Below are 27265 nucleotides of genomic sequence, written 5' to 3' on the forward strand. Positions count from 1 at the left end.
TGCAAATATTTTCCATTTAGTTAGATTATTATACAACAGCATTAAAATTCTGTTCTTTTTGTTCCTAAGGATGAATAGTTTTACACAAATTGAGAGCTCTATAAGTCTACGGTTACTTATATTTATGTCGATAACAATAAAAAGTGACAATATATCTTTTTTTTTCAATATTCTTGTACTTGCCTGATAATTGATTACCTAATACACGTCAGGATGGATTGTTCGACATAAAAATGAAGAAATTTAAGTTTAAAATTGCAAAATTTGTTGTCTCATCAACAAAAAGTGCCAATATTTTCCATTTTGTTAGAATATTATACAACGGCATTAAAATTCTGTTTTTTTTGTCTCTAAATAGTTTTATACAAATTGAGAGCTCTATAAGTCTACGGATACTACTATTTACGTCGATAACAATAAAAAGTGACAATATTTCTTTTTTTTATTAATATTCTAGTACTGGCCTGATAATTGAGTACTTTTTATACCTCAGGATGGATTGTTAGACATAAAAGTGAAGAAATTATAGTTTAAAATTGCAAAATTTGTTGTAGCATTAACAAAAAGTGTAGATCAGGCATCTCATTATGTAGAAAATGGTGAGTTAAACCTGGTTTTATAGCTAGCTACACCTCTCACTTGTATGACAGTCGCAGAAAATTCCATTATATTGACAACACTGTGTGAGCAAAACAAACAGACATCAAAGGTAAACATGTCAAATATTGGGGTACAGCAGTTAACATCGTGTTATAATCCTAATCACTATAAAACAAACAACTATGTCAACAAAGAAAAACAAAATTGCATATAAACACTCTTTACACAAAACACACACTCAAAAACGATAGCTATCACTGAAAACACTGAAAACTTGATCTTTTAAATGTTTGTCCCGTTCCAGCAAGAACGATATCAATTATAAATTCACCAGAAAACTTTCTGGTAAATATGAAAATACAAATAAATTGAATAAGGGAAAAATAAAATGTCAATTCAATGTTATCATTTCCCTCATTAAATAACAAACGACGAGTAAAACAGGCTATAGGAGCTTGATGCAAAATTGGTTTAAAATGTTGCTATGCCAAAGAAATCCTGGAGTACCAACTTCATTTTATTTTTCTACTGGCTGTATCCCTCTCTGGAACTTGCAAATTATCAGTTCATGTATGCAGCTAGATTAGAGAAGTTCAGGGGAAAAGTTCCAACGGAATTGATTGATATGCAGCAGAGATTTAACACTTTTGAAGTGAAGCTATTGATCAAATTCAAACGGACCTTTTTCAGTTGTAAAACTTGAATGTAAATAGATGAAGAAGACCGCAAATACATGTACAAAAATTAAGATGAATTTTTGTTAAAATTTTATACAAAAAAATCTTTTAATGAAATATATGAAAATATTTATCTCTTAATTTCTTAACCTGCACTGACAGACTTTAAAATTGTTTTATCCATGGAAAGGCAATATTTCTATATTGAACGTTCACGCGACGAAAGCAGACTGGTGAAATTGAAAACTTAGATGTGAAAAAAAGTATATTTTGTGAAATTGTAACATATTACGGAATCCGAAAATTGTTGACCGGACGGATCTTTAGATTTTGTATATACATGATTTTTTCCAACTTATTTTATCAATATGCAGCAATGATTAATATTTTTTTAGATTTCAGTTTCACAAGCTTCTAATGCAATTATCTCGATAAACACTGAACATAAAACATTGTGTATTTGCATGTATATTTCTAATAACACCGTTTGAGAAATGATTTCTTTTAAATTTACGATTGTTGTTTAGAAATAACTAAGCACTATCGTCACCGGCATAACTGATTTGATTTTCACGACTTTTTCATAAGAAGAGTGAATGTTCTAGTGGTGCCCCTTGAACATTCTAAAACACGAGAACAGCTAAATATAGTTATACATGCTAATATAACTTTCAGAGTGATGTCCAAACCATGTGAAAAGAAAGATGAAGATAACGATTCAAATCACGACGTACAAGCTCCAGATGGAGGTTGGGGTTGGATTGTAGTCGTAGGTTAGAATATTTATTTACAATTAATATATAAAAATTGAATATAATTATATAGAATAATTATAGTTTGTCTCAAAAATTAAAATGTACTTGTACAAGGCTAAGAAACAGGTAGAATGTGAGGCTTTGATCTGCATTTCTTTATCCATTTCAAATCGAGTACAACTACAATGTATTATTTTGAGACAACTATGGTTGTTTCATTTATACTGCATCTCTTGGAATGTTTTGAATACTAGTAAACTATTTTGAATAAAAATCAACAATTGTGAATTTGAAGCGTACGAAGCAAAAATTCCGAGAACCTGCATTCCTTAATGACGTCATAGATTAAAATGTGCGTTAACATTTCTACGTCCTAAACAAGAATTTTTCTAACGACACAGTTTATGCGGTCAATGAATTCTGACAATCGTAACATAGTGGCAGTATAAAAAAACATTTTCAGTGATATCAAATTGAATAAACGTTTTCTACATCTGGCTTAACCAGCTGTCTGAGAACAACAAAGAAGTTGGTGTTTAAGTTTGTTTTGGTATCGAGGTAAATAAATAAAGTGCAAGTTACACTAACCTACTATTTTAGGCAAATCAATTCGTTTCTGGAATACAATGGATGCGTATCGAATACATGTACTTTCTGTGTAAGAAAAATAATAAAAACCAATATTTTTTTTTAATTAGAGCTATTATGTAAACTTGGCAAAATAAAACGAACGAAAATGATGGAAACTGTTTACAAATTCAAATACAATTTACAACTGTTACATCTTTATATAAGTTGTGTATTCATTACGTATACAGATTTATTTGATTTACAGGTGCAGTGATAATGCACCTTTTGATTGGCGGTGCTGTAAACACATTTGGTGTATTATATGTTGAATTGTTGGACTTATTCCAGGAGAATGCAAGTAAAACAGCTTGGGTTGGTTCCGTGGCTAACGCAATGGTCTTAATTTTCAGTAAGATTTTTTTCTATATTATATAAATTGAAAATGAACAATTAATTTCATTACTTATTCATCTTACGTTTGTCAAAATATGTATTTATATAGTATAAAAATATATTCAAAAAGTAAAATTCATCAAAATGAACGATTTTTATTTCGAAATTCCGTTAACAAATCAATTTATACTTTTCAGGTCCCTTTTCCAGTGCGTTGAGCACAAGGTTTTCTTGTCGCTCAATGACTATAGTCGGAGGTGTGTTTACGTCTATTGGTTGGCTCACAACAGGATTTATGCCTAAAATAGAGTATATGTTTATAACTTACGGCCTTGTAGCAGGTGATTCCTAATTGTTATAGTACTTTTTGTTCTTAGAACTTTGTTAAACCATATAACTCTTTAAATCAGTAAAGTTTATTCCATTGGCAGTTGCTTTTATCGTTCAGTTCAGTTTCTTGTATTTTCCTCCATTCATTGAATGTTGACCACTATCGTATGGCATAGTGTTGAAGGCTATGTAAACAATAAAAAAATACCCACACCCATTCTTCATACTTAAAGGTTCATTATGTTACAAGCATTGTGCATGATACACAAGAAGCAAAATTTGTATCATTTAGTGGTGCTAAACTGTTCAATGCGAAAGCTTAAAAAACCATGCTGGGTGTAAATAACTAGATATGTGGGATTAACATATTTACATGTATGTATTTACGTGTATGTTTTCATCACAAGTTTAAATTTTTATACTAAATAAAAGAAACAGTCTTTTACTAAAGGGTTCTTCGTATAAATGGCCCACAATCAGAACAATGTTGAAGAATGGTAGAATTTATTGTTAAAAACCTCAAAATTGTTATGTTCCAAATTTGATATACGTTTGCCTCTCATGATCTGTACTCTGTTATAATTACATCCTTTTAGAACGATGTTGGTGCATTTCATAACACATATTTCTTGCTGCGCGTTCTATTTATGTACACATTTCTGTATGACAATCTATGTATTTGTTAGTACTGTCCAAAATAAGTTGACGGAGTTTGCTTTCATTTACAATGTTTTCAAACATAGATTTGTCTATCTCATCTATTATCTGTTTGATTTTATAGCAGTATTTTGATCTTATTTGTTCAGTTCCGCACACTATAGGATAACAGACCTACACTTCATTGTCCACATATTGTACATGTCGATTTGTTTTGGGATCAAACTTGATTATCATTGCATGAAGCATCCGTAAATATTAACTTTACTTGGATTTACAGTATAAAGTTATCCTACTGAAAAATGTGTTTGCTTTTCCAAATTATTAAAAAAAAAATAGGGCCTCCAAGGGACAACTTTTAAGAAAATAATCTGAAAAGTTCGTTGGAATCGCATATGATTTTTTTTTTTTATTATTATCTTTGTAATTGAATATGGATATTATAATTGTGCTGTGAATGTGCGATAAAAAACTATAATGTTTGTATGTTCTCTGTACAGAATCTTCGTGCTTCTCCATTCTTAACACCATACGACGGTGCAGTGGATATGTTTCTGCTGATACATCAAATATTTAAGATAAGAAAGTTGAAATTGTCACGTTTGTCAAAACAAAGATATCAGAAGAGTCGATATACAAAAAAGAAACGACAATTACAAAGCTTTTCAGCGGGATTACAAAATGCAAGTGCGATTTCTATCAAGGGTTATACGATTTTTTAAATGAATATGCGAAAACAACTATCTTTGTTTCTGGTTCAGCTAAAATAATTTTGTCATTTTAATGTAATATATCATATATGTTTAATTAGGTATTGGAAAGTCATTGGCAAACATCCCAAGTATTATAATAATAGGGAGATGGTTTGATAAAAGAAGATCACTGGTTAACGGCCTTTCTACGGCTGGGTCAGGAGTAGGGACGTTTATTTTTGCACCACTGTTGGAATTTCTCTTGAGGAAATACGGTTTCCAAGGAACAATGCTGGTTATGAGCGGTGTTATGTTAAATATGTGTGTCTGTGGGTCTTTGTTTCGCTCTGTCCCCAAAAGCGAAAAGCACAAAGTATCTAGTTTGAAAGGGATTTCAAATAAAGTATTTACAATAGATGAAGCGACTGATTTTGCTATGGATGTTGAGGAAAGGATTCTAAACAAAACAGTCAATGGAATTTCTAATACAATTATAACAGAGATATTGATCACTGACAGCAATGATAAAAATTGCCGACAATCAGTTATTATTAAAAATAATAAAAACAAAACCGTAAAAGATTATTTAGATTACACATTACTGACAAATAATCGTTTTCTCTGTTTTTGTATATCTTTTATGTTAGCAACACTAGGCCACTCACCTGCATCTATTATGTTGCCTGCCTTGGCAATGCAATTCAGTATAAGTTCAAAGGAAGCAGCCTTTTTATTATCAATATCTGGGATAGCGGATATTATTGGACGTATAATGCTTGGTGTATTATGTGACATCAAGTTTTTTAAGAAGAATCGACAGAAATTGTATGTGTTTGCTATCTTCACAAGTGGCGTTGCTAGCATATGTTGTGTATTTGCCTGCGAATATTGGCACTTTGTGTTATATTCGTGTATTTTAGGATTATTTGCCGGTGGCTCATACAATGTTTTGCCACCAGTTATTTTAGTGGACCTTCTTGGAGTAGAGAACCTGGCCAGCTCATGTGGTATAGCTCTGTTATTTCAAGGTCTTGGATTCCTCGTTGGTCCACCTATGGCAGGTATGTAATCTAGATCAATTTGAAAGAACTAAACAACACATATTATGAAAAGCATTCACATGTAAATCTATTAATACCCATTACTGACTTAATGAAATTGAGAATGGAAATGGGGAATGTGTCAAAGAGACAACAACCCGACTAAAACTCAGAAAACAGCCCAAGGCCACCAATGGGTCTTCAATACAGCGAGAAAATCCCGCACCCGGAGTCGGGCTTCAGCTAGCCCTTAAACAAAAATGTGTACTAGTTCAGCGAAAATGGACGTCACACTTAACTCCGAAACATATAAATAAACTAAAATTAAAAAATCATACAAGACTAACAAAGGCCAGAGGCTCCTGACTTGGGACAGGCGCAAAAAAACATGCTTTGTGAGTTCTGAACCCTCCCTTATACTACCTCTAGCCAATATAGAATAAACAAACAGATGGCAATACGCACAGTAAAACTCAGCTTAAAAGAAGTCCGATTCCAATGTCAGAATAGGTAACAGAAAAAACTAAGCAAAATGACAATGATACATTAATTAACAAAGGACTACTAGCAGTTACTGACATGCAAGCTCCAGACCTCGATTAAACTGATTGAAAGCTTATGTCTTCTTCATATGAAAATCAAGCACAATCCCTCCCGTTAGGGGTTTAGTGTCATACCATCATAAAATATATGAGAAGAACATAACCAGTAGCATGCCAACAACTGGTTTTAGAATAAATATGTTTATTTCCAATGCAAAGATCATATGAGTGAATCAATATTAATTCCAAAATATGCCATATTTAATGACCTGACAACAGTATCGTAATTACATCCCGTCTGAATAAGTATGTTTGAAGGTTTGGTTAGCTTTTTAGGTGAATGACGACATTTTTGTGCTTTGTTTTTTATTTTTTTATTGTTTGAGTCTTTAGCACTGGTTTAACTTGATGTCATTACTTCCGTCCTCTTACAATGCGTCGTGCATGTTTCAGCGTCATCGCAATGGCATATCTTTTATGAAATGATTGATAATAAGACTTGCATATCAATTGTAATGTACTTTTGAATTGTGTTTATTGATTTGTCTAGACTGTTAAATGTACTAATACTGAGATAATAAGGAAATGACTGTACCAATCTCTCATGACAAAAAACATCCCCGAAACAACCGGGACAACACTACCTAAAACATTTTCATCATATGTTGTGACCGCAATCGATTGTGAGGTAATATATTGTACAAGGTTATCGTCTAAATTTCGCTTATGTCTCTCACACCATGGAAAGATTAAAAGGGACAATAGGATACAGGAAATCAATATACAGAATCATCTAGTATTTACATGATGAGTATCTATTCGATTTATGTATAGTTTCTTTTCTTTTATAGGATTTTTGACAGACAAGTTCGGCGACTATCAATCCGGATTTTACTTTGCAGGAGTTTCTATGGTTATGAGTTCTATTGTAGTAAGTCTCTCGATTATTTGTGAGAGACCGAATAGATCCAAATACGAAATAGACAAAGCTGATAGAAAAGTGAATGACCTAGATTTAGCTGATCAAATAAAGAATGAAACGAACAGATCATCGGACATAACGATGAACAAGTTACATGCAAGAAGGACTTGACATAAGACAAATCCTAGTAATGTTATATTGTCATTAATGATACAGAGACAAAGTCCATGGTGGCGTTCGGTCACACGTTGTCTTATTTTCGATATTCCAATACGGCGATTAGTTATACTTTTTATTATATAGAAACATATCAAAACCCTGTTCTGTGTTACTAATATGACTGTTTTACTGAGTGTTAATTCACATTGCTATAAGACGTGTCTCGGTATTTGTTTATCCTGCGTTCATAAATATAAGAAGATGTGGTATGAGTGCCAATGAGACAACTCTCCATCCAAGTCAAAGTTTATAAAAGTAAACCATTATAGGTCAAAGTACGGTCTTCAACACGGAGCCTTGGCTCACACCGAACAGCAAGCTTTAAAGGGCCCCAAAAATTACTAGTGTAAAACCATTCAAACGGGAAAACCAACGGTCTAATCTATATGAAAAACGTGTATTTATTTGTAATTCTGATCGGATATTGTTTTGTGTCTTTCCGTTTGTAGTTGTGATTCTATCTTTTATTTTCTATTCGTATGTAAAAGTAAAGATAATTCATCACCCAGTTCATTTGTATAATTTTAGTTTAAAGCAACTATGTGCACAGGATTTATTTGTTTTACACAGTTTGATTTGGAAGAAAGGCCGACATAGTTAGTTGCACTATTACTAACACAATTCTATATTAATATTCTTGTAATTGTTATAAAATACATCAAATAACATAATTAGAAACCTAATCTTGATTTATATCCAATTTTTAGAAATTTACCTGTGACGTTACTTTTTGAGGCGTTGATCCATTCGTGTTACAGACACACACTTCGTAATTCTATTAAGCTGTTTTTGTGTACTGTCCTAAATTATTTTAGTTATTCGTTGTTATTCTGTGGTTAACATGTCGAAATGTTCTATTATTATATTATTTATTTATGTATTTCTCTGTCTTTGGTGTTTTAGCATTTATTTGTACTCTGTTCCCGTCATGTAATGTTGTCATTTTAGCGGTATATCTAACATTGCTATCGTTAATTCAACATTGAATACATTTGCAGGTATAAATTAAAACCTGGGTGACCAATATTTTCCTCGTGTTCCTGTCCCCAGTCAGGAATCTCTTTCTGTGTTGGGCCATATCTTTATAGTTTTTATTAATATCTGTATAGTGTTTAGGACTATTGAATAGTGAATGGAAACGGGAATGTGTCAAAGAGACAACAACCCAAACAAAGAGCATACAACAGCCCATGGCCACCAAGGATATGCGTGTGTCTATGTTACCCTCTAAATGTCATCAGATTGCTGTCTTGACATTGACATTTATCCTACATCTAATTTTATTATAGGAACTTGAAAACTTGTGTATTTTTATCAATATTCAGTCGAGTCACTCCAGTCGACATAAAATACATTCTTATGATACATTGTACATTTAAAAAATGTCATCAATAAAACTCAAAAAGTTGAATATTTGTTGCTCATCTTCAGAGGAAGGAAAAGTAAAATTTCGTATGTTTCAGACACATCTTGGTTATTTACTTTGAATTAAAAATTTATATGCAAATGCATCAATTTAAACTGTACACTACTTTTTGAAACACACCAATCTTCAAATAGATTCATCAATTTGTATTAAACATTTAGATTTAGAAAAGAAAGCTAGTCATTAACAAACTGTCAATCATTAATCTGCGTCAGAATCACTTAAGTTCAAGGGTAGAAGCCTTTTGAATTTCTTCTGTGAGATAGGTTTTGGAGGAGACTCAGTGTCAATCAGTCTCTTCTTATTTTCCAAGTAGCTGAAAAAGTTAAATATTCCAACATAAATGTAGTTGTTGCCTTGGAAGATGACATTCTATTATCAGAATTTATAGGTGTGGAGAAAAGGTGCAATTTTTAGACTACATGATGGATTTCATATTGATCTTGAAACAGTAGTTGGTGTTACAAGAGCCGGCATTTTCATGAGAAGTCGCGTATGCTGGCATAAAATGAGTTTTCCCAAAAGTATCATTCAACACATTTGATATCTGTCTTTGTTGACCCTCATTCAATTTTACAGTGAGTAACTGTTTATACTTGCAACATTTTAATGACCACTGATTTCATAATAAGTATATTTTCAACACCTTTTTACAGGTTTTGAAGACGATGTTTGTGGGCATTACGATAAGTAAAAGAGGGACGAAAGATACCAGAGGGACAGTCAAACTCATAGATCGAAAACAAACTGACAACGCCATGGCCAAAAATAAAAAAAACAAACAGACAAATAATAGTACAGATGACACAACATAGAAAACTAAAGACTAAGCAACACGAATCCCACCAAAAACTCGGGGTGATCTCAGGTGCTCCGGAAGGGTAAGCATATCCTGCTCCACATGTGGCACCCGCGTGTTGCTTATGTTATTACAAAATAGTCTAATTCGGTAGGTCACATTCGTGAAAAGGGAAGGGTATTGTAGTTACGACATTAGGAACATATCCGATATCATCTGTGAAACGGTTATTCCATAACGGTCAACCAACTCGTGATGGCGTCCGTAAAATTTACGAAGGGATGATTTCAACTTCAACATTTGGAACTCTTGGATTAATAGCTTCCTTGTGAGCAGCAATCCTCTATCAAGGAAATCATGATAGGAAACACAAGCCCGGGAATATCGTATCAAAAGTAAGCTTCCTTTTACCAGTGATTGTTGGACAAGCCGTTTTTAAAGTTACGCTGTAGATGGTGTTTAATCCCATTAGTGATTTTTTTAAACCATGCGTGATACTATTATCTATTTACTATATGATTGATGGCCAACACAAAAGTGAGTAACCTTTGGTCATTTTTGTTGATCTTTTATTTTAGAAATTGTGTAATGCATTAACTGGACAGTGGTTTTTATCAGCATGTGCCCAGACTTTTGTTTCTATTTGTTTCATGTAGTTAGGATCATGTCTCTGTTTACCATATAGGATAGAAAGCATAGAAATCTTTTAGGACCATCCGCTTACGAAAACTAAACAGAAGTCTTTTATATACAAAAAAGGTGCATCATCACTGGACCAACAAGATTCTAGATTCTAGATGATTCAAAGATGTATACAACCATTTAATATATGAACTGTTATTAAACCATACGGAAAATACACCCATTGATTACCATAAAGAGAGGAAACAATAAAGATACTGTAAGGATACCTACAAGAATCAAAATTGCAACTAGAATATATATATTTTTCAATCTATCCGAGCCACTTTTAATAAGAATAAAGTTAGTCCAACATGTAAGCTATGTAAGAAAATTAATGTTCGTTTTGAAACTTAAATATAGAGCATTAAACGTACATATTGAATATACCGTAGGAAGGATTGTTAGACATAAATATGGCAATATGTAAGAATACCAAATATAAACGTATACTAGATAGAACTGCCAAATTGTTATAATAATTTCCTTATTTGAAAAGTATATGATCTAGCAAAAATAAATGAATTACTTAATCAATAAAAAAGATAAATTTTGTAAATTTCACACCTGGAACCAATTCATATAATTTTACCTTTCACCGCTACTTGTGATGATTAATAATATGACTCTTTACCGTTAAAAAAGAGAAGATTACAAAATAAATGAAATATTTATAGAACCTTACTTTTCGTTAAACTACAAATTATTTTTGATTTAGACTTACCTGTGAATAGGATATAGCACACTTTTTAAAAACATCCAAAGCTTGTGTAGGTGTCACGGTAGTATTTGCATTCCAGAATTTAGGTTGCTCTTTTGTGTACCCTACTTAAGTCAATGTATCTGAATAGTGTGATTGGACAAAAAATACAGTATCAACTGAACATACTTTCACAAAACGAGGGATGAATCGGTGTAGAAAAATATGAAATAATTTTACATACAGGTGAAAATGAATATTTGAGAATTTTTTTTAAATTTTGTATTCACTGCATGATAAAAGACATAAAACACTAGTGGCCTTAGGTTTTTAAAGATAGCAAAAAAAGTAAACGGTCATGATACATATTCAAATTCATTTCTATATATTATAAGGAAAGTCGTAACTACAATACCTTCCCTTTTCACGAATGTGACCTACCGAATTAGACTATTTACCGGATTTGTAATAACATAAGCAACACGACGGGTGCCACATGTGGAGCAGGATCTGTTAACCCTTCCGGAGCACCTGAGATCACCCCCAGTTTTTGGTGGGGGTTCGTGTTGCTTACTCTTTAGTTTTCTATGTTGTGTCATCTGTACTATTATTTGTATGTTTGTCTTTATATTTTTTGGCCATGGCGTTGTCAGTTTGTTTTCGATCTATGAGTTTGACTGTCCCTCTGGTATCTTTCGTCCCTCTTTCAGTTAACTGTGTATGTAGAATTTTGGGCAGTGTTAGAAAGTGATGAAAATTCTAAAAAGGCTACCATTATCCCTATGGGCCAGGAAATACTACCGTGCCACCTTAACTGGGTTACATATGTTTACACTAAATCAATAAAGGTATGTTTTTACCCTTTTCAATTTGTAAATTTATCAATAAAAAGTTGATTAAAAGCAACTAGAATAAAAACAGCTTTTGAATTCCACCCCTGGAGGTGAAAATTGCTGATTCAGCAAATTTTGCCTGATCTGTTGGTTATAATATAAAAATTTACCTAGAAAACAGAACTTCATAAGTTTTATGTAACTTGTATTACATTTTTAGTTATAAATGCTCGCTTTAACTTTTCGCAGTGTCTAACATATGCGTAACAACTGGAATTTGAGACGCGACATATTTTAGTTGCCTGTACATCCTATAATTTTCACCGAAAAAAATAAAATGCATAATTTGTTATTTTTTTCCACACAAGTACAACTATACTAGTTTTCTTCAGGTTTAATTTGTAGTTTTGTGGTAACATGACACCAGTATGAGCTTTTTTGGAACCAGTAAGTGGTTAAGGGGTCCTTACTTATTCATTTAGCCCTCATATTTAGCTGAAATAGAGATAGCATTAGGACTTTCTTTACATTGACAAGACAATTTTTTTGGACAAAGAATATGATTATGATAGTATATCAGCAAGATTAAATAGTTTATTCATTTTCCATGCAAATGTCATGAATTGTTTTGATTTTCTGACCCTGAAAAGCACAATAAAGGTAAATTGATTATGTAAGGGGACATAATTAAACTTTATGTATACATGAGAAATAGACAAACAGTCAACTTAGAGATATATTCTAGTACATGTATTGTCAAAAAGATTTTAGAATAAAAGTCAACTGCCATCTAAAGAATATTGTTATGTTGCCTTCATAATCTGGAAATGCTTAAAGGGAATGTAAGGCATGCTGTAAAATGTGGAATGGACTTTTCTATCATTTTTCATGATTTGGTTCTTAAACTGTTTCTTTCAGTCAGATTTACTAAAAATAGAGTTGGCAATCCAATAATTCCTCCTGAATCACCATGTTTTATTTCTGTGTTGATTTGAAACATCATATATTTGGGTTTTGTTCACTGCTTAAGTAAAAATGATAAGATGAAAAAAAGTGAAAATCTGCTAGCTGGGGTAGGGGTATAATCTTTTCTTTTTTTTTTGGTAAGAAATAAGTGCAGACTAGTATTCTTTATTGTAATATGTTTCATAGTAAGAAGTCTGTGTATCATAGGTGTCATGACTGTTTTCAAGTTTGTGATGTCTTTGTTAAGGTGGCACGGTAGTATTTGCATTCCAGAATTTAGGTTGCTGTTTTGTGTACCCTACTTCAGTTAATGTATCTGAATAGTGTGATTGGACAAAAAATACAGTATCAACTGAACATACTTTCCAAAACTGACGGATGAATCAGGTGTAGAAAAATATGAAGTAATTTTACATACAGGTGAAAATGAATTTTTGAGAATCTTTTTAGATTTTGTATTCACTGCATGATAACAGACATAAAAGCAATAGTGGCCTTAGGTTTTTAAAGATAGCAAAAAAAGTAAACGGTCATGATACATATTCAAATTCATTTCTATATATTATAAGGAAAGTACTTCAGTTAACTGTGTATGTAGAATTTTGGGCAGTGTTAGAAAGTGGTGAAAATTTTAAAAAGGCTATCATTATTCCTATGGGCCAGGAAATACTACCGTGTCACCTGTAATAATATCGGTGTCAAAGATATTTTATAGTAATAAAATAACACGTTCACGAAAGAAATAAAGAAAATAATCCGGAACCAATGCGTAAAATAATTACTAGATGTTATATAGTAAATTGTTAAGTAAATAAGTCTAAATTGATATATATTTGTTTATTCTATCATGTCCATTGTTGATAATGTTATAATTTAGCTATTATCAAAACTAATGTAACAGTTATTTTGATATAATGATGTTTACCAGAAAACAACCCTGGATTTCCTGTATTAACAAACAGGGACTCCTCACTTGAATACTGGACTATTGAAGAACATTGTTAGCAGAAGGAGTGCACTTTGTTGTTCAATAAAAATAACGAAAACACTTTTAAACGGTATTTTACTGATTTGTCTAGAATATTAAAAGTACTAGTCCTAATTTACTGAGACAAGAAAATATACCAATCTCTTATGATAAAAACAACAATTGAAATAAAAACACTCAGAACAACGAAGACAACACTTCCTAAAACATTTTTGCTGTCATAAATGTAGTTGTTGCTTTGGGCGAAAGATGACATTCTATTATCAGAAGGCATAGGTGTGGGGATAAGGCGCAATTGTTTGACTACATGATGGATTTGGTAGTGTAAAATTGAGAATGGAAATGGGGAATGTGTCAAAGAGACAACAACCCGACCATAGAGCAGACAACAGCCGAAGGCCACCAATGGGTCTTCAATGCAGCGAGAAACTCCCGCACCCGGAGGCGTCCTTCAGCTGGCCCCTAAACAAATATGTATACTAGTTCAGTGATAATGGACGTCATACTAAACTCCAAATTATACACAAGAAACTAAAATTAAAAATGATACAAGACTAACAAAGGTCAGAGGCTCCTGACTTGGGACAGGCGCAAAAATGCGGCGGGTTTAAACATATTTTTTTGAGATCTCAACCCTTTCCCTATACCTCTAGCCAATGTAGAAAAAACAAACGTACAACAGTACGCACAGTAAAACTCAGTTTAAGAGAAGTCCGAGTCCGATGTCAGAATAGGAAACAAAAGAAAATAAACAAAATGACAATAATACATAAATAACAACAGACTACTAACAGTTAATGACATGCCAGCTCCAGACCTCAATTAAACTGATTGAAAGATTATGTCTTCATCATATGAATATCAGGCACAATCCCTCCTGTTAGGGGTTTAGTATTATACCGTCATAAAATATATGAGAAGAACACAACCCGTGTCATGCCAACAACTGGTTTTAGAATAAATATGTTTAATTCCGATGCAAAGACCCTATAAGTGAATCAATATTAAAGCCAAAATATGCAATCTTTAATGACCTGACAACAGTATCGTAACTATATCCCTTCTTAATAAGTCTGTTTAAAGGTTTTGTTAGCTTTTGAGGTGAATACTGGCATTTTTGTGCTTTGTAAATTTTTGTATTAAGCTTCCCGTTAATGATAAAGATATCAAGATCGAGGAAAGGACAGTGGTCATTGTTAGTATTAGCTTTATTGAAAGTAAGTTCAACAGGATAAATGTCTTTAGTATACATACTGAAGTTGTCATTATTGAGAGCCAATATGTCATCCAAATATCTAAAAGTATTGTTAAATTTTTGTATCAGATGTTGTTTCGATGGGTCTTTGCTGATTTTAGTCATAAATTGTAATTGATAACAATACAAAAACAGGTCCGCAATAAGTGGTGCACAGTTAGTCCCCATTGGAATTCCGATAACTTGACGATATACGGAATCTCCAAAGCGAACAAAAATGTTATCAAGTAAAAATTCAAGGGCAGATATAGTATCAAAGCATGTCCAATTGACATAGATCTTTTGTTTGTTGCTACTAAAAAATGACCTAAAAGAGTTTGAACATATGTTTTCGCATTCCGACTTTTTAAATGCCCATTTAATTAGGTGTGTGAATTTTTTCTTGATATAGTAGTTGGCATTACAAGGGCATTTCCATATTGGGCCCTAGCTGCAGGTAAACAATATTTTCAAATGATACTTTGATTACCTAAAGATAAAAGCATAACCAAATTGAATAGTTTCCCATTGATATTGAATGTCTTTCAAAAAATATAATTACAATTGCATTCAAGGAGTATGTATGAAGGTAAGAGAATATCATAGTACAAATAAAGAAGATTTTTCCTCAATTATATAAATTTCATAGTCCAGGAAATGTAAGAAACATTTAGTGACTTGTTGGCACTTAGTTGGAGAATGTATGTTACCTTAAATTCGAATATTTGCACGTCGGTATCTTTTATGTCTAGATTTACAATATCAATCGGCTACCTTAATTAACCATTGCGTGTCAGAACGAAATTTTGCTGCACGTTTTCGCACTGTTTAGAAGAAGATAAAATTTAATCGCATAATTTTATTTAAAATTCATTGAATATGCATTAAAAGTTGGATGATATCTGTGTACCTCTTTATGTAAAAACATTGTATTTAATGTGACATCTATCAGGCACAGTGTTTAACGTTTATGTTCAACTTTTGATTACTGCTAATACACAAATAGATAAAAAAAAGACTGCATTTTTATATAAAATATGCATCCAATGCAAAATTAAAAAAACAAAAGAAAATAAGTATTTCCATAGTATATATCTTAGTTATTATATGTTTACTCTATACAGTTATTCTAAGGGAATCCTGGACTATGATATATGACTCATGATTAGTTCTTTCAGTCAGAAACACAGCGTGTTTCAATAAGAAATTTGACTATCATTTGTTCTATGTAAACTAGTGTCGAACGAGTTGAGCGAAGTCAACTTTATTATTCATATCTCTGTACAGCATATTTATATGAAAACTCTTTTGAAATTATATCGTTATTAGATTTTAATATATATATAAGCGTTTTTATTGTTAACCTTGTATTTCCAGTAAAGAAATATCACATAGAAAAATAAAATTTGGGGATGTATAAGTTCCTATCCACGTCCACTCTGTGTTTTTGTTAGATGTATTTCTATTTTGTATCTATCTGATGGGTTAAGCCTTTGTCAACTGATTTTTATAGTTTGTTCATTTGTTGTACTGTTACATCACTGTCTGAGGTTAGGGGAGGGTTGAATTCAATTCAATTGAATTGTGTTATATTTTTCATGTCCCGGCCTTTTATAGCCGACCATACGGTATGGGTTTTTTCTCATTGCGGAAGGCCGTACTGTTTTCCACAATTGATTCATCCATTTCATTTGAACTTTGATGTATAGTTTTCACATTGGCGACATTATACGACATCTCCTTATTTTTATATCGATAACTGTAAATGTTTTATAGATTCATTGTGTCTTTTTACTTGTTATGTAAATGTAACTTTTGTATAACCGACCCCCATTCTCAATTCTTTTACATTTACCTTTAATAGCCGGCGATATTGGTTTTGCTCATTGTTGAAGGTCGTACTGTGCCATATAGCAATAAACTTCTACGTCATTTGGTGTAAATCAGAGGGTTGTCTCCTTTTTAAACATACTACATCCTCTTGTTTTCCTATTGAAAAAAAAAATACTTTACACTTATTTGCCATAATCAACATGAGAAATTTATAGTACCAAATTTAAATAATTTAGCAATTATTTTATAAATACAATCTAATCTGGTTTTGCTTTCGTTTTTCTTTTAAATTTCGAACATCAGCTAATAATGCAACACGATAAACATCGGTAACCATGGCGTGATCAGTACAAAATGGTTGTTTTGTCGTCATGTCAGACATTTGGAGAACGATTGTTTTACAGCAATCATTGACATGTCTGACAAGAATACATTTAATATAATTTCAAAACGATTTTTTTTTAAATTATATATGAAAACAAATGAGATACTATGTATACGTCACTTCCGCAGCAAATAAAACAAAGGAAAACAGGTGTGTTAAGAAGGAGGAAAAAAAGAGGGACGAAAGATACCAGAGGGACATTCAAACTTATATGTCGAAAATAAACAGACAACGCCATGGCTAAAAAGAAAAAAAAACAAACAGACAAACAAAAGTACGCAAAACACAACATAGAAAACTAAAGACTGAGCAACATGAACCCCACCAAAAACTGGGGGTGATCTCATGTGCTCCGGAAGGGTAAGCAGATCCTGCTCCACATGTGGCATCCGTCTTGTTGCTCATGTTATTACAAACCCGGTTATAAGTCTAATTCGGTAAGTCACATTCGTAGATAGATAAAGTGACACACAACTCAAAAGACAAAATAGTAACATATGTTCTCTTTCTGTTTTTCTCTGTTAAGTAATACAAAAAAAATCATGTCTGCATATTTATTGGATTGTGTCCATTATTTAAGCTGTGAAGGGATTTGAGATACCCTAACAGATGCACCATTCTTAGAATCAATATTATTTTCCCATCTTTTCATCGCTATTTGATAAAGCGTTGACTTTTCTATTTTATCGTATCCATTTGCCGATGAAAAACATTTCAACATCTTCTTTGAAGCTAGTCCTATGAAAACGTCTAAGGTTTTAGTTATATTATATTTTTCGGCCTCCAGTATTCCTTGTATAATGACAAGCAAGTGCCATAACAATATGAACCTTATCATCTGTCAATACAAATTTCCATAGAATGAATAGGATAATTACCACAGAATAACATATTGATAACATTAATAAATTTAATCCCACACGCCCCTCGGCTATATATACGAGGGTTTCGGGTCGTTATAACAAACAATACTGTACAAAACAAATAATTCGAATATACGTTTAAAAAAATCACAACAATTAGATTTTTTTTTTAAAACGTAAATAAATACAATTAATAATTTCATCAATATCATCAGACTGATGTTAAACGGCGCCAGAATATATTTTGATTTTTGGAACACTGGAACGTGGTACTTATTAGAATATCGCTTGTAAAAAAGTAAGCCTTGCATAATTACACAATTTCGAAGATTAGGCAAATTATGAATTTTCAATAGACGAGGCTGCGTATTTCTCATATGTATACATTCCAAATAAAACAGTATTTCAGCTTCTCTGGTCGAGACACGATGTTAACTACTGATCGCGATTTTCATTGATCCATATATGGATATATGGAACACATTTCATGTTTTAGAATGTTGAAAGGGGCGTGATTTCTCTTGTGAAATATCGTCATGGTCAATGAATTCACTGTAGTGTGGTGTGGGGCAACATTTGAACGTCAAATTGCCTCTGGGAACGAACAATTTAGAATTGTTAACTCTTCCCGTCAACCAACTGTTTTAATTTATGTATCTGACTTGTACAACAAGAAAAAAGTAGTTTATTTTGCATTTAGAAGAGGTAGCAAAATTAAACAGATTAAAAACTTATATGGCCATATACCAGTTAATGTAAGTTACAGTTTAAACAAACCTTTTTTTATACTTCCCTTCAGCCGAGAGCTATTTCCTCAAGAAATTCAAGAATCTAATAATTTGATAAAAAAAGAACCATGTCAAGTAAAAGATGAATGTCGTACACATTTGAGACTTTTGAAAATGCAACTTCGCAAGTCAGTAATGTATGGAAAAGATTTCAGAGGTAAGCAAGCTAACATTTGATTTTTATTTGGGGAAAAACGAAAAAAAGGGGGAGGGGGTTTAAAAGAAATTAAAAATAAACAGGCTTCATCCTTTTTTTGTTGAAAAAATGCAGGATGTGCCATTTCTTTCCCCTATTCCCCCTTAAAAAAATAATCGTACGTTTGCTCCCAAATATATGAATTTAATATATATGAATTCAATACAATATAAATGTATCAAAAGAATGAATTTCCTATTTCATTAGTGAATGGAATGTTATGAAAAAATGGATTTTGTCTTGTTAATAGATATATATAGGCATACATTATTGATTTTGTTTTAAAAATTGTCATGCTTTTAGGTTTTTATATGTCTCTGATAGTTTTGATCGGGATTAAACACGTGTCACAATATGATCTAATCGCAGCTTACCTTCCAAAATTGGTGACATAAGTTGAATGATTTTCTTCAAGATTTGATGTCTATTTGAACATGTATTACACGGACACTTAGTATTTATAGGATCAGTCGTGCATTGGTGAGTTGATAGGGATTTTATCTTTTATATATATTTTCTGTCTTTTTATAGAAATATATACGTCGGTACCAGCATTACTTTACTATCAGAATACTATTCATGTCCATATTGAAAAAAAAATACATTTAAGGACCGACCATTTAGCTTCAAGAGGGGGGGGGGGGGTATGTTTTTTCTGAGTAAGAAAATTATTTAGTTTTTCAACGTTATCACCAAATATTTTTTTTAGAAATTAGCACTATTATATACGGTATTCGGGAATCAGAACATTATTTTGTCATCTGCTTGACCACAATATATTCTGTCTCTTAAAATTGGTGATCAGATGATTATTTTAAAAAAAAAACCATAACCCCCTTTTGAAGTTATATGGTCAATCTCTTAGAGTACTGATAAGAATATAAATATAATGGAATTGTTTGAAAAAAGATATAGTTATTGATGCCAACGGAAATATTTTAATAAAAAAGACAGGTAACATGTCGGTGACACAAAAAGTTCAAATCTAATTGAAATTTAAAGCGCCCATGAACTCACTGATTATGCACGAGTGATTCTAGTCCTAAAACGTGTCCGTGTAACAACTAAAAAGTGTCCGTGTATCATCTTAAAAGTGTCCATGTAACACCCATTAATGTACTGTTTTTCTATAGCTCTGCTTGGGTCAAAGTCGTACAAGGAATAGATTATAAATTTTAACTTTCGAAAATAAGTAATGTTTGGTCCTTAATTCTCGAAAAAAAAAAAAAAAACCATATTCAACAATTTCCTGCGCACGAAAATTCGGAATGTGATCATGAGTTAAAAATGATGAAAAAAAATCTTGTTTTATTTTACATTTGATTTACGCCATATTTCCCTATACATATTAGGTTCACCAACAAACTGCAGCCTACAAGTTCCACAAGTAAGAACATACATAATATTTGATGTTTTGCATAAGGAGGGCTTTGATACGAGGTTAGGCGCTTCGGACGCATGAAATTATATAATTTAAAATTGCAAACCTCGAATATTGATGATATCGACAATATATGCATTTAGAGGTTTGTGCAGCGTTACAGTTGTTCTTTTATGTTTATAATATTTTCATATTTAGTATTGAATACACATTTTAGATTGCATATCTCCAATATTGAGTTAATTGACAATTGACTTTTGAAGTTTTGTGCTGCCTTAAGTTATTACCAGCTGAAGCCCGCCTCCGGGTGTGGGATTGTCTCTCTGTGGTGAAGACCCATTGCTGGATTTTTTTCTGCTTTTTGGTCGGGTTCTTGTTTCTTTGACACATTCCCCATTTCCATTCTCAATTTTATTTTTTTTAGAATTTAAGTCTTTTGAATATTTATTGTATTGCTTTACTTCTGAAGGCTGTGTTTTACAGTTGCAGAAAAGGGAAAAGATACTCGGAAAAAATTGGAACTACATTGAAGAGATCCCTCAAAAACATAGAGAAAAAACTAAGGGTATGTCGATAACATACCGATACCAACTATACTGATAGTTTGCATATGTATTTTACAGAAATATAAACGGTCAGACGACATATTCCTAAACGGAAAAATATATTTTCGAATGCAAACTGCTTTTATGAAGATAACATTTTTTTTTAGATCTATCGATTCCGAAACACAGTCTGTGTTTATACTATCGAGTGTGTATTGATTATCAGATGTACAACGCAATTTCAAGACATTCTTTAAATAAATAAAAAACATGACGGTATAAAAGCAATGGTCTTTATGGTCCTAATAAAACAGTACGGTAAACACCACATAATAATGCAGGCTACACAAAAGAGTGTATTTATATAATACATTATGTGTAGGAATCAGATGTTCAGAAGTTGTCGTTTGTTGATGTGGTTCATTAGTGTTTCTCGTTTCTCGTTTTTTTATATAGGTTAGACCGTTGGTTTTCCCGTTTGAATAGTTTTACACTAGTAATTTTTGGGGCCCTTTATAGATTGCTGTTCGGTGTGAGCCAAGGCACCGTTTGAAGACCGTACTTTGACCTATAATGGTTTACTTTTATAAATTTTGACTTGGATGGAGAGTTGTCTCATTGGCACTCATACCACATCTTTTTATATCTATGTACATTTAAACTATGACAACAGGTATCATTTGACTCGATATTTACTTATTTTATAACAAAATATATAATCTGAAATATATAACAACAAATATAACCCACAGAGTTTAAAACGTGCGAATCCAAATATTAATTTTCACTGTCATATGCAAGTATTGCATTGTAGATTTAAGGATGACAATGCAAAATAATTGATTTGAAGATATATTTCACACAATTTCATTAGAATGTGACTTTACAATATACACTAACATTATTAAAGTCCAAACATGTGTTATTAAAGCAACAGATAGATAGATATAAGAAGATGTGGTATGAGTGCCAAAGAAACAACTCTCCATCCAAGTCACAATTTGATAAGTGTTTAGCATGACGACAACTTCTGGACTAGAAATCTTGAAAGGCAAATCACTTCGATTATTAAAACAGCTTATATCTTTAGCTGCTAAGACGAAGCAATATAAATAATTCTTCAGCATCATACAGATTGAAGTTGAAATATAATATTCAGGATCATTTCTTAGTCAGAAAATACATTCAATCAATAGAGATTAGTATGAAGGCAGTTAAACTGGCATCCTTCAACATACTGTTATATACTAGTCAACAAAATTAACGATACACAAGTTTGAACTCCAATTTATCATAAAATATAATAAATAGGAAAAACTGTTAAATTATCCAGTAAAAAACATTCATTTGCAAAGCAAATGCATATGATTAAAAGAATTTGATCAAATTGGAAAGTGATAAAATACCGTGTTATTGAACACAGGGGTCAAATTTATTTTGCGGAAAATGATGACAAAAGTCGGCACTTAATTTCGAAGATGAGAATTAAGTATTCAAATATCTGCAAAGGCTTTCGAAATTTTAAGCAGACCATGTTTAAGTTTAAAGTTTTAAGTTCTTGAATATAACAATTAGGAGATGCGGTATGTTTGCCAATGAGCCAACTATCCACCAAAGTTCAAATGAAGTAATCTAATATAGATATTTGAATTTTTTGGTGAAAATACGATTTTTGAAATAACAAAAATTGCAAAAGAGAGAATTCGCGTATTTGCTTTAAATCAATGGTTTTGATAAGAAAATAACACTCTGTAAATATTAGACCAACTGGGCAATTATTTAGCTTGGTACAGTGTATCCAATTTCATTATATATGGAAAATACATTGCCTTGTATCGTTTCTTTTGTTGACTAGTATAGTTGGTTCATTGATATAAAAAAGCTCTGGCTACAATATAAGAAAGACAGTTTCTTTTGTTGACTAGTATAGTTGGTTCATTGATATAAAAAAGCTCTGGTTACAATATAGGAAAGACAGTTTCTTTTGTTGACTAGTATAGTTGGTTCATTGATATAAAAAAGCTCTGGTTACAATATAGGAAAGACAGTATAGAAAACTTTTTAGACAATCCACTAACCAAAACTATATGGAAGTCTTTTATACACAATAAAGTGTAGCATTACTGGCCCATCAAGATTCTTGATGAACGGCAGAAAACCATAGATATTATAAGTATTTTTATAGGAACCAAAATTGCAACTAGAAAATATATATTTTGCAATATAACCGAGCTGTATTTAATTAGATTAAATTAAATTAGTCCATCATGTAAGTTATATAACATTGTAACAAGAGTCCTTATATTTTATCGCATTTTCTATTTACTTTTGAATCAGTTGAAACAGTCATGACCATTACGATTGATAGAGATTATAGTTGATAAAGGAGGGTTTGGTTGGGAGTCCTTCAATTATGTATTCTTTAATATTTCAAGTCATTTTTCTCTATTCTTTATACATTTTGACCATTATTCTCTTTTTTCATATATCAGCACCTCATTATTCTCTTTTCTTTATTTTTCAAACCATTTGTCTTTTTTTTTCTATTGTTTAACCAATTTTTCTGTAGTATTGGCATATTATTCTCTATTCTGAATCTCATCTAGAACCTTATTGAGGAAGTGAATTTTTCGCAAAATCTTGCATTGGAGATAGTCTAGATTTAATACAACTGATTTTTAATCCTTTCTGTTATGCCATAGATACACTAAATTTTGATCTTAATCGTAGTATTTGTGAACAGCTAGGTGTGTGGACAGGTTATTAACTATCTTCATATGAAGCGATATGAACTGCTTACCAAACAACAAAAATATTATAGGAAAAATAATCTATCATGTTGATAATCTATTGAATTTCAAGCTTGTAGTTATTTGCATCTGGATACATCTGCTGCTGGACTGTTAGTCCCTGGGGGTATCACCAGCCCAGAAGCCAGTACTTCGATCGGTTTAGGCATGAAAATACGGATTTTGTGTTATTAAAATTTGCTGTTACAAAATTTCGGAAATTAGTTTAAATTAAGGAATATATCCCAATCACGCAAAGCTCTGATTCCTTGTTCGATTTTGATTATAACGTTTTTGTATTTTTTGGGTCATTAGCTCTTTATATTTTTAATAAGCTATGTATTTTCAAATATTTTGGCCTCGAGCATCACTGAAGAGACATTTGTTGCCACCTTTAATGTTATTTGTGATTTTTATTTCTCCTTATTACTGATCTGTTGGGAGCGCATGATCGGTGAAATGGGATACGATTTTCCGCAAATCTTTGCAGAAAATAATAATTTTTGACAGTATTAGGCATACAATGCATATTTTAAGTTTTTTCTTGTCGTATAACACAGTTGAGAATATCGGAATTTATCACAACGAGAAATTCATATGCATCACCATCATCTATATAATACATATATCATGTGTATTTTGACATCTGTTTTGCAGTATACAATGATCATAATAGATTTATTGATGACTCATATAAATCACCCTTATCTTTATAAAACATACATTTTGACATCTGTACATACTATAAGTTCTGCAGTATATAATGATTAGAATAGATATCTCAATCCTGTACATAAGTCAAAAATTGTCGGACGTCAAACAATTGTGGTGTACGTTACATCGTTTAAAATTTCAATCTGGCAGTAGCAGGGTTAATGGGGAGAACATGGCACCAGCTTAAAAAATATTAAGTTATATATTCCAGTTTTTAGTGTTATAATTCCATGGAAAGACGTTTTTGATTCTAAAATATAAAATTCCACTTTATTTTTAAAATCAGTCTGTTTTTATTGTATCCTTCAGTTACACCAAAACCATTGCATCTAAAGTATTTAACTATAAGCATGCATTGCAGGACCTTGATTTGGAAAAATACCTTAAAAAACCGTTTTCAGAGACAGAGAAGCTGTGAAATGTCTATCATCTCTTCACGATAAATATGTTATTGTTCCTGCGAACAATTCCTTTAACAATATTGTCTTTGTATGTAAATCGTACTACTACGAGTGTCTTGAAAAAGAATTCGGAATAAATGAGCACTCAGGTAATCTCACATACAAAAACATATCATTTGACAAGGATGAGATTTTGGCGAATCATAAGTCCTTCATGGCTTCAATGGACATTACATTGAACAGCAAATCTGAAGACTTACCTTGTTTGTATTGGATACCTATTCTTCACAAAATTCCATACACACAACTGTACATTACCGGCTCATCTACATGTTCTACAAAAGAATTGTCCATTAGATTGACAAAAATTCTGTCCGCTGTGATAGAGGGTCTTCAGAAATACTGTGAAACTGTTTACTCGCGTAGTCGTATTAACAATATGTGGATTCTAAAAAATTCTGGATAATATTAAATCTCGATCTTTCTCTGAAATTAATTCTATCAAATCCTTTAATTTTTCAACCCTGTATACCACCATTCCCCATGTGAAATTGAAAAATAGTCTAAAAGAAATAACCAACAATGCTTTTCAATATAAAAATGGTAGCATACGCTATAAATTTATTACTTTTGGATACCATTCGGCAATATTTTGTTAATAGTGAACAAAAAGGTAAAACATGCCACACAGAGGAACAAGTGATCAGTATGATGGAGTTTCTTATTGGCAACATATTTGTTGAATTTGGAGGTAAACTTTTTCAACAAATTGTCGGAATTTCTATGGGAACAAATTGTGCGCCTCTCCTTACCGACCTCTTTTCATTTTCATATGAGTCGGAGTTCTTTCAGATACTTGTCAAAAACAAGAAGATCAAAGAAGGAAGATCATTTAATATCACACTCAGATATATTGATGATGTTCTTTCCATTAACAATCCAAACGTTTCTGACTGGGTTCCTTTAATATATCCTCCAGAACAAAAAATTAAAGTAACAACAGATACGGCTTCATCCGCCTCATTTTTAGACTTATACCTCGAATTCGACAGAAGCAGTCATCTCAATACCAGATCCTATGACAAACGAGACGATTTTAATTTTGGAATTATCAATTTCCCCCACCTAAGTTGCAATATACAGACTTCACCTGCATATGGGATTTACATTTCCCTGCTCATTCGGTATTCAAGAGATTGCAGCTTCTACTCAGACTTTATAAAACGTCATCAGTTCTGAGCAAAAAGTTGATGAACCTGTGTTATATCAAATAACGTCTCGTCCTTTTTCTAAAAAAGTTCATCGGAAGATACCAAGACCTTGTCGATAAATATTCCATATCACCTTCACAAATAATATATACATGATGGTCTTGAAGTATAGGTTCTAGGTACTGATGTTGTTTATCATCTTCATTACGTGTTATAATGTTCTTTTATTTGTCTTTGTAAATTATTAACCTCTACTGTTTAGTCTATTTATGGAAATATTCTTTTCGCGTGGCTCGGTACTTATGCATCCCGCCAATGTGTTGTTGTGCTGTGGTCATTTTTTAAAATTATTGTCTTTCATTTTTGTTTGTGTGCTTTGTCTGATGCAATTTCGTATTTCTTTGTAGAGATATTTGTTTATTTTTATAATGATTAAGATTATAGCACAATGTTGATTGTTGTACCCCTATTTTTGACATTTTTACCTATTATTTCTGTTTGTTTTGTTCACTCATTGTTGTCAATGTATTGGAATTTTATGCGACCGTCATACAAGTGAGAGGTTTAGCTAGCAATAAAACCGGGTTAAATTCACCATTTTCTACATAAGGAAATGCCTGCACCAAGTCAGGAATATGACAGCTGTTTTCTATTCGTTTGATGTGTTTGAGCTTTTGATTTTGCCATTTGAAAAAGGATTTTCCTTGGAGTTCGGTATTTTTGTTTTTTTACTTTTTGATATGGCGTTGTTTCTTTTCGTTTCCAAACACCAACCAACTGCTACAGCAGTTTGGTTCTTTCTAGTTCATTATGTGGACCAAATACCTTAGTTTCTGTAGGGAGCATTGCATTTTGACACTACTGAATTAACCTATTTTTAGTTGCTGTATGCGCACCCAGGATGACAAAGTAACACATGCCATAAGGTAATTGATCATTTTGTAGAAAAGATAAAAGAAAAGGATGGAATTTTCATTCAGTTAGAAGCCGTCAAAACAACAGGGTTACAGAAACAGCAAATTTACAACTATCTACGGTATCATAACACGTCATGAAGGTGACAGATTTATGTCAACTCTGCAGGTTAAACAAGCTAGAGGTGAGAACGTTTCCTTTTATGTAAAATGTTGGGAGG

At 32.1% G+C, this 27265-nt stretch overlaps 1 protein-coding gene across 1 annotated transcript; it reads left to right on the forward strand.

Annotated features, from left to right (window-relative positions):
• The first annotated feature begins 1956 nt into the window (after positions 1–1956).
• LOC127708238 (monocarboxylate transporter 14-like) lies at positions 1957–9517 on the forward strand. The gene is made up of 4 exons (XM_052213082.1): positions 1957–2026; positions 4794–5047; positions 5474–5735; positions 9480–9517. The coding sequence occupies exons 1-4, from the start codon at positions 1957–1959 to the stop codon at positions 9515–9517; spliced, it is 624 nt and encodes a 207-aa protein (XP_052069042.1).
• The last annotated feature ends 17748 nt before the right edge of the window (positions 9518–27265 follow it).

Source organism: Mytilus californianus, unplaced genomic scaffold (assembly GCF_021869535.1).
Source record: "Mytilus californianus isolate M0D057914Y unplaced genomic scaffold, xbMytCali1.0.p SCAF_7, whole genome shotgun sequence".
In the NCBI taxonomy this organism is placed as follows: domain Eukaryota; kingdom Metazoa; phylum Mollusca; class Bivalvia; order Mytilida; family Mytilidae; genus Mytilus; species Mytilus californianus.